General features: G+C 35.0%; 3 protein-coding genes across 3 annotated transcripts; all 3 read left to right on the top strand.

Moving 5' to 3' along the window:
• Nucleotides 1–2,621: 2,621 nt before the first annotated feature.
• On the top strand, nucleotides 2,622–3,254 carry LOC141485613 (uncharacterized). Its single transcript, XM_074182611.1, has one exon. It carries the CDS (start codon nucleotides 2,622–2,624, stop codon nucleotides 3,252–3,254), a length of 633 nt encoding a protein of 210 aa, XP_074038712.1.
• A 219-nt stretch (nucleotides 3,255–3,473) lies between these two features.
• On the top strand, nucleotides 3,474–4,154 carry LOC141485612 (uncharacterized). Its single transcript, XM_074182608.1, has one exon. The coding sequence runs from the start codon at nucleotides 3,474–3,476 to the stop codon at nucleotides 4,152–4,154; it is 681 nt and encodes a 226-aa protein (XP_074038709.1).
• Nucleotides 4,155–4,473: 319 nt separating this feature from the next.
• LOC141485610 (uncharacterized) lies at nucleotides 4,474–5,214 on the top strand. The gene has a single exon (XM_074182606.1). The coding sequence runs from the start codon at nucleotides 4,474–4,476 to the stop codon at nucleotides 5,212–5,214; it is 741 nt and encodes a 246-aa protein (XP_074038707.1).
• Nucleotides 5,215–9,293: the final 4,079 nt, after the last annotated feature.

The raw sequence follows: 9,293 nt of genomic DNA, 5'->3' as shown, positions 1-9,293 counted from the left end.
GAAAAAAACGAGAGTCATAAAAAGGATGTCACCACCATCGGCGAAGTTAGAAAAGTTGACAATGCTGAACGCGATGCCACAGAAGACAAGTTATCTGTAGTCTCGTCCAGTAGAAGCAGTAGAAATGATGGTGCACAGTCTAAATTGGTTTCAGTATCTTTATCTGTGAGATCCAATGCAAGTATTTATATGAGAAAACTCATGGAAGTCCAGGTAAAAGCTGACGAAAAAATAGCTATATTGTTGTCTAAACAGTTCGAAATGGAGAAGCAAATGATTGAAAATAGGTTGGCATTAGAAAAAGCTAGACTAAGTGAGAAATTTGATTTGGGAGTAAGTAATACATACCGTTCGGAAGGTGACAACATTTCGCTCAGAAATTCACATCATTCAAAAGATGACGAGATTTCTTCTGTTGATTCTGAAGTGGAAGTGCGTAATTGGTTGCAAAATACGGACGTCAAGAATATGACAGATAAGAGGTCGTTCCACAAAAGTCAAATTGACAATACTCATAATAGTACGAGGGCTTTTTTCGAAAATAATACAGGGGCAAGACATACATTATAGAAAAAATGAAGAAGCTTCAGGTGCAGAAATTAGGCAGTTGTTGGCGAGACAATCAATTGACAAAGATTTACCAATTTTTTCTGGAGAAACTATTGAATGGCCAAGTTTCTATCAACAATTTCTTTCAACAACTAACTTATTGGGTTTAACAGATGAAGAAAATATGTGTAGGTTGAGCTTTGAAAGGGGATGCTAGACGATCAGTGGAGGGATTGTTGTTATCTATTTCATCAATCAAACCGATTATCGACATTTTGATTGGTAGATACGGTCGAGCAGATTTGATTGTGAAAAGTCTGGTCAATAAGGCCAAGAACTTTCCTATAATGAAAAATAATGATTTCAGGTCTCTAACACATTTTGCGAAAGATGTATCAAATCTGGTGGTTACCCTAGAAAACATGAACAAGCAGAACTATTTGGATTGCCCTCAAATTCTGGACGAAATTCTTCAAAAGTTACCCTACAACATGCAGCTTTCATGGGGTGAAAAAGAAGAATGAGAAGAATGGTAAGAGAACTTTACAAGAATTTGAAAAGTGGCTGTGGAGAAAGTCGGAAGCAGCAAGCTACGCTCAATCTATGAATGTGGGTAAGCCTTCTACAAATCAGGTATCTGGTAAGTTCTCTCAAAATCAGCCTCATAAAGAGAGATTCAAAACAACTCTTCTTACTTCTCAAGAGAAGAGTACTTCAGTTCGCAAATGTATCATGTGTGAAGAGAAACATATAATAGATAAATGCAAAACTTTTTTGGATCTCTCGATAGACAAAAAATGGGATTTCGTAAAAAGTAATGGTATATGTTTTTCTTGTTTGGGAACATCTCACAAAATAAAATTTTGTCGTAACAAAAAGAAATGTGGGGTAAACAACTGTGAAAATATACATCATAAAAGTCTTCATAATGACGCATTTGATAAAATTAAGGAGAACAATGATACTGTTAGTCTAGAAATAGTTGCTCATACCACAAAATCATTCAGTACAGAAATTTTATTGAAAATCGCTCCGGTTATAATAAGATCTTCTCAGGATGAACTTGAAATTTATGCATTATTTGACGAAGCTTCAACGGTAACTCTTCTTGATCAAGATTTAGCAGACAAGATGAACCTCGTTGGCGAAGAAACAGAGTTAGGTTTGAAGTGGACCCACGAAGAAACTTGCAAGAGATTATTTTCAAAAAAAGTTAGTTTTGAAATAGCTGACCACATTTTATCAGATGGAAAATGCATATACAGTGAAAGACATGGATCTTCTTAGGCAAACGGTTGATGGAAAAAGACTAAAAGAAAAATGGAGCCATCTGGAATATATAGATTTTGCTAGTATGGCTCAAGCAAAACCGCAATTGTTGATAGGACAAGATAACTGGGATCTAATCACTAGTCGAGAAGTAATTGAAGGTCCTAAGAACTCGCCAGCGTTATCAAAAACTAAATTGGGATGGATAGCACATGGAAATTTGAGAGAATTCAGAGGTAGACAAGATAGCAATACTGTTCTTCATATTTTCCATAATCAGATGAACTGTGATGAAAAATTACATGAAGAAATCAAGAATTATTTTTCCACGGAGTCATTTGGCGTCAAAAATTCTGAAGAAAGATCAATGAATTCGGAAGACAAAAAAGCAGTTCAAATAATAGAATCAGTTTCAAGAAGAATAGGGGATGGAGACCGTTGGGAAACTGGTTTGTTATGGAGAGATGATAGTTCAACAAGACTTCAGTATCTTGAAAGAAGAATGACTGGAGATTTGGAATTCGCTATGACCTACAAATAGAAAATAGAAGAATATTTAGAGAAAGACTATGCAGAGAAAGTGATAGAAGGAAATGAAGAATAAAGTAAGGTATGGTATTTGCCACATTTTGGAGTCGTAAATGAAAATAAACCCGGCAAATTGAGGTTCGTCTTTGATGCGGCTGCCAAGGTGGAAGGGAAATGTTTGAATGATTTTTTATTGAGAGGACCTGATTTATTGAATTGGAGTTATTCTCAAATACAGAGAGAAAGATGTAGCTTTCTCAGCAGATATTAGAGATATGTTCCACAGAATAGTTATCAGGAAAGAAGATCGTGCTGGACAACGATTTCTCTGGAGAAATAATCCCAATGAAGAACCTAGCACCTATGAAATGAAGGTGATAATTTTTGATTCTGTGGGCTCGTCTTTTTCGGCACAATATATTAAAAATCGAAATGCATTAGAGTTCCAGAACAAGTATCCTCAAGCTGTAGATGGAATAATAAATAGGCATTATATGGATGATTACCTGGACAGTGTGTACACAGAGGAAGAAGCTATTCGCCTCATAAAGGAAGTTATTTTCATCCACAGACAAGGAGGATTTGAACTGAGAGATTGGGTATGCAATTCGAAAGAAGTTTATAGACATATTCCAGAAGAACTTAAGGGTGATGAAAAACTTCTGCAAGAAAGAAACAATTTGTCGCAGAGAATTCTCGGTTTGAAATGGATTCCATCATCCGATCATCTGGCGTTTTCTTTGAATTCTTCAAAAATGAAAGAAATGATTTCGAAAGGAAAAAATCTAACAAAGAGGCAGATCCTCAAAATAGTGATGTCTCTTTATGATCCTCTAGGACTTCTCGCACACTATGTCATTAGAGCAAAAATTCTTTTACAGGATATATGGAGAAGTGGCATAGGTTGAGATGATGAGATAACTCATAATCAGAATATCAAATGGGAGAAATGGATTGATGTATTTTCAAAAATTGAAGATCTCAAGATACCTAGGTGTTATGCATTGAACTTCATTTATGATTTTAATTTACAGCTTCACATCTTCTGTGACGCGAGTGAGCAAGCGTTTTCGGCAGTAGGTTATTTCAGATTTGAGAAGAATGAAAACATTCATGTCTCTTTGGTGATGGCAAGGACGCAAGTAGCACCTCTAAAGCCAATAACAATTCCACGTTTGGAACTTCAAGCCGCTGTAATGGGTTCCAGATTGGCAATAACAATAAGGAAAGAACATTCATTCGAAGTGAATCAAACACACTTTTGGACAGACTCGAAAACGGTTTTGTGTTGGTTGAGATCAGAACCAAGAGTGTTCAAAACTTTTATTACGCATCGAGTGGGCGAGATTCAGGAGAACACGAAAATTCCTGACTGGCATTGGATTCTTTCCAATCTGAACATAGCAGATGAAGCTACTCGAGATACAAAAGACATAAATCTACAAGAAAACAGTCAGTGGTTTCAAGGTCCGGAATTTTTATACAATAACCAAGAATTTTGGCCAATGGAACAGAAAAGAATAGACAAGGACGAAGAAATTCAAGAAAATCCTGAAACCTTCGAACTTAAACATGAATTCATATTATTGACAGTTTCACATAGAATTGAATATTTACCAGACATCACAAGATTTTCTGACTACATGAAATTGATAAGAAGCACAGCCTATGTTTTCAGATTTCAACATAATATCAAACAACTTGGCAAAAATATCCAAAAACAAGAATTGACAATTGAAGAATTGAAGAGAGCAGAAAGAATTTGGTATAGGAAAGTGCAAGAGGATTGTTTTTCTGATGAAAAATAGACCTATACAAAAATCAAGCAAACTTTATCAATTGTCACCATATATGGAAGATGATATTATTTGTTTGGGAGGAAGAACAGATAACTCTTCAGAGCTCTCTCCTCAAGCAAAGAGGCCAATCATACTAGACAATAAACACACATTCACTAGATAACTTGTTCAATTTTATCATTCAAAAAATAATCATGCAGGTCTACAACAAACTCTAAATAAAATAAGGCAAAGATTTTGGATACTGCAGGCCAGAAAACTGGTAACTAAAACAATAAGGTTTTGCAATTTCTGTAGCATAAGAAGAACAAAACATCAGGTTCCTGTAATGGGACAACTTCCAGAGCAACGACTGCAGAAACCACCTAGAGCATTCACCTATACTGGAATAGATTATTTTGGACCCATGGAAGTTTCTATTGGACGAAGAAAAGAAAAAAGATATGGGGTAATCTTCACATGTCTTTCAATTAGAGCTATCCATATAGAGATCGCAGAATCTCTTACCACAGATTCAGCGATTTTAGCAATAAGGAGATTCATTTCTAGGAGGGGACAGCCTTTATCAATTTGGAGCGACAATGGTTCAAATCTTACTACAGCAAACCGAGAATTGAAGGAGATAATCAGAAATTCAGATGAAGATTTAATCAAGAGGAAGATGGTATCTCAGGAAATTGATTGGAAGTTTATTCCACCAGCAAGCCCACATATGGGTGGAATATGGGAGCGCATGGTACGATCGGTGAAAGATGGACTGAAAAAGATTCTGAACGAAAAAGCACCTAAGCAAGAAGTTCTTTTAACTTTGCTAGCAGAAGTGGAACATATAGTAAACAGTAGACCTCTGACATCTGTATCTTCCGATGGAGAGGATTTCGAAAGTCTTACACTAAATTATTTCCTCATAGGTACATCTAGCATAGCAAAGCGACCTATAACTTTTGATGCAAATGAAATCAACTACGATTTGAAAAAACGTTGGCAGTTTTCACAACAACTTGCAGAACATTTCTGGAATCGTTGGATAAGGGAATACATACCCATACTCAAGAAAAGAAAAATGTAGCAAAGGGTGATATTGTCATACTCATGGATAATAAGCTACCAAGAAACAATTGGCCATTAGGAAAAATTGTTGACGTACACCCCGGTAAAGATGGAAGAGTAAGAGTCGTAGATATCAAGATTCAAGACAATATTTATCGCCACCCTGTTGCCAAGCTGTGTCCAATTCAGTTATTAGGAGGAAGTATTCAAAACTAGTTCATTGTTTGAATACAGGGGGGAGAATGTTGAGTTTTATTTTGAATAAGAATCACTTTGTATTTGTTTTCACATTTTGAAAAATAGTTGAATGACAGTTTTTGTCAACAAGAAGAATAAAAAACGCTTTTGAAGGAAAAAAGAGAAAGTTTGCGTTTTATTTATAGCAGTATATTCCGAAACGATAAACATTGTGCCGGTCTTCGAGCGGATATACTAATAGTGCACATTTCTAGGTAAATATAAACAGTCCTCAAGACATACTCTTGGGGATATCTTTCCCTTAAAATTCCTGTCAAATGTTTTTTGATGGATTGTATCAAATGTTCTCATGCGCCACCCATATGCGGTGCCATATTTTTCAATTTGCTCTTGGTCCATATTCTGAAGATTTTCTGCCAGTTCCGCTTCCGCTCTTTTTAAGTTGGTTCCATTATCACTAAAAATTCCTTCAGGGAAACCTCTTCCGCAATCAAATTGTCTGAATAAATGAATGAATCCATTAGTGGTCATATCTTGGGTTATTTCTAAGTAGCCAGCTCTTGTAACCATAGAAGTAAATATTACACCATATCGTTTCTCGCGTAATCTTTTCACAGTTATTTCAATTGGTCCAAAATAGTCCACGCTGGTTTTAATAAACGGCCTCACAGTGGGTTCGAGTCGACAAATTGGCAATTGTCTATTAGAGGTACTTTTGGAGAACTTCTTCTGTTTCGGCACATTTGGCAATTTGCCCAATAGCTTCGAACTGCTTGGCGAATTTTGGGAATGCAATATTTTTGGAGTAGATTATTAACAACTGTTTATTGACCATGATGGTTCACGAGTTCATGGTGGTATTTGATGATTAATTTTGTGATTTCATGTTTAGCATTCAATGTGACAGGCCTTTTGGTGTTTCCATTCACAAATGCATTATCAATTTTTCCATAACATTCTATCAGTCCTACGGCTTCATCAAATGAACAATCAAATGTGTACAAATTATTTGACGGCGTCAATTTTCCTTTCCTTTTGAAAATTAATATTTCTTCAGGGTATGATTCGAACTGTACCTTTTTCTGCAACTGAATTTTTGCTCTGTCCAATTTCAGTACATCAAGTTTCCCATCTGTTTTTTCTGCAATTATTCAGGAATCTGAACATCCATGCGGTTGAACGTAGTAATTTTTGCCATTTTGGAAAATTTTTAGGAACAGTTCAATCATCATTCCTGAAATTACCATGTATGGCCCATCCAAGAGGCGTTTTTCTGGCTGCAGGTCCATGCCAAGGTCCTGATATAACTTTTGTACTTACCAGTAATTGCCAATTATCTTGCCCAATCGAAATTTTTGGTTAGGCGTCAACTAATGACTCGAATCTGTTGTCTATATATGGATAACGTACATAAATTTCACTAACATTCACCGATTGGCTTGGTAAAGATAAACCTTTGACTGTTCGAACGTGACGCACATAGAAATTTGAATTTTGATTTGGATGGGAAGATATTTTGAACCTGACAACTCTTGAATTATTCTGTTCTTCCATTTTAATTGAAGATGTTGTTTAGGACCTGTCAAATTCAATTCATCTGCAAAATCCTCGTCGATTAATGAAACTGTTGAAGCAACGTCAAGAAAGGCAAATGTTTCGACTGATTGTTTTCCTTTATAGATCACCATGAGTAAAATTTTGAGTAATACTTTTCTGTTTGTCAATATGTGACAATTAGTTTCAACATCTGTATTTTCTTGAATATTCATAGCAGCAGCCATTGATATTGCACAATTTTTTGTTCTATAGTTTTTGATGCTATGAAATGGAGAAAGACAAGTAAAACATATTCTTTTTGATGTTATGAAGGACCATCTTTCTTCTGTTGAGAAAGCGTTGAATTTTGGACAGTCAAATGCTGAATTTCATTTCTACAACACATACAAGTTTTGGAAACGGTTTTTGTTGTGGGGGTAACAGTTTTACGTATTTTATTTTTTGAGTTACAACCTTTGTCGCCTGAAGTACATGGAATCAAAAGTTGGCATGCTGCATTTGATTTTGATTCTAACCAAGTAGTGAATTCAATCAATTCGCATTTGGATTTTTTATTTGATATATTTCACCCAATTGAATTTTTGTGAAGTTGGTAATTTGTCCACTAATTCCTTTAACAATATTGGATTACGAAAATGGTCTTCTTCATCTAATGTCTCAATGGTTTCAACAAAACTCTTCATCTGAGAACTCTACTAACATATCTAGTTTTTCATACCTAACATTGGGAAACTTGCTAATCCTGTCTAATAAAAGTAAGATGTTCTGAACGTCCAAAACGGTTTTGTAAGAGGTCAATTAATCTGCCATCATTTTGTTGCAATATTAGTAGAGATTGAGTTAATTTTTTTGCGTTACCTTTGAGACATTTTTGAAGTCGACATTGATTTTCTTCTTTGGAATAGCTACATATAGATGTAGAATGTTTGTATTCTTGAATAAAATATGGCCACTCTATAGGATTGCCACCGAAAATTGGCAATTCTATTGGTACACCTTGTCTAACCAAAATTTTCCGAATGTCATTGTCTGTCACTTGACATCGACGTATGCATTTATGACTTTTTTCGGAATGTGGATTTTGTGAATAAAAATCACCTACCTTGGTCTCATTTTTCTGATCTAGCTCATATTTTGGTGTGAAAATACCTGCTTTGTCATTACCGTCCTACAGAGTTCTTCCTGTCATCGACTTCTGTACGTTAGGAACATAGCTTGCCACTGCCTCCTTATATCCATCTGATCCAATTTTATCCTGGTAAGTAGTTACTGACAATTTCTTCAATTTCAGCTACTTTCATTGCAAGTTCCAAATCTTTGATTTCTTGTTGTTTTTTCAAAACTTCTTGCTGATTTTTAATTTCCAGTTGTTTGTTTTTTATCCGAATTTTGATTTCCCATTGTCACATTGGCGTCTTGATGACACCGTACTTATTGTGCTGACTTTCTTGCTTTCATGAGATTTACCATATACAGAATAATTCTTCTTGCTGTCTGCATTCATTGATTCTCGGGTAGATTTGTCAACGTCATTTGAATCTACCATCGATTCATCAGAAAATTTATCAAAAAAGTGCACATGCACCTTTTCTGGTCTGTTTATCTTCTCCTCGGCTTCAGCATTATTATTTTCTGCATCTTTTTGGTTTCTTTTTCGGCGATTCGTTTACTCGTTCTCAATTCAGACATAATTCTGACTTTGTATTACCAAATTGCTGTTCTTCATAGGCAAGGACACATCATATTATGTTCTGACTTTACCTGTCAATTAGGTGTTATTGGAAATATCTGGCTCGAAGGACCATATGTTTTGACTTTACCTGTAAATTAGGTGTTATTGGAAATATCCAGACTTGAAGTACCAAATTGAAATCCAAATTTTTTGTCTGTCAAGCTCTTATCTATTTTTTCAACAACGTCACTGCTAACTCGTACATATTGTCAAAAATTTACAAAACAGAAATAATAATAATGAAAAACTCAAGAACGGCAAAACCAATTTTCATGTTTTTGGATTTGTCTTCATGGGAAATAGGATAATACGTATTGAAAAATGATATTTTATCAATTGAAATAGCAATAAAAGAACTCGAGAACGGCTGGACCAATTTTTATGATTTCTGTATTTTTGGAATTGTTTTCATGGAGAATAGGATGATAGGTATTGAAATATGATATGTCATAATTAAAAATAATAATAATTATAATAATAAAAAAAGGGTAATGACCATAAAACTCAAGAACATCTGGTCCAAGTTTTACGGTTTTGTGTCTTTGGGGAATAGGATGATGAGTATTAAAATATGATATTTTATCAACAAAAATGATAATAATTGTTCAAAT

This window comes from Leptinotarsa decemlineata, unplaced genomic scaffold, assembly GCF_025532065.1.
Source record: "Leptinotarsa decemlineata unplaced genomic scaffold, Ldec_3_MD MMD2_tig00026328_RagTag_RagTag, whole genome shotgun sequence".
Taxonomy (NCBI): domain Eukaryota; kingdom Metazoa; phylum Arthropoda; class Insecta; order Coleoptera; family Chrysomelidae; genus Leptinotarsa; species Leptinotarsa decemlineata.
The sequence above is the reverse complement of the archived record's forward strand: the minus strand, read 5'-3'. Positions and strand labels throughout refer to the sequence as shown.

What these genes read in the sequence shown, in the direction of transcription:
- LOC141485613 (XM_074182611.1), top strand. Translation starts at nt 2,622, where the DNA reads ATGTTCCACAGAATAGTTATCAGGAAAGAAGATCGTGCTGGACAACGA.
- LOC141485612 (XM_074182608.1), top strand. Translation starts at nt 3,474, where the DNA reads ATGGCAAGGACGCAAGTAGCACCTCTAAAGCCAATAACAATTCCACGT.
- LOC141485610 (XM_074182606.1), top strand. Translation starts at nt 4,474, where the DNA reads ATGGGACAACTTCCAGAGCAACGACTGCAGAAACCACCTAGAGCATTC.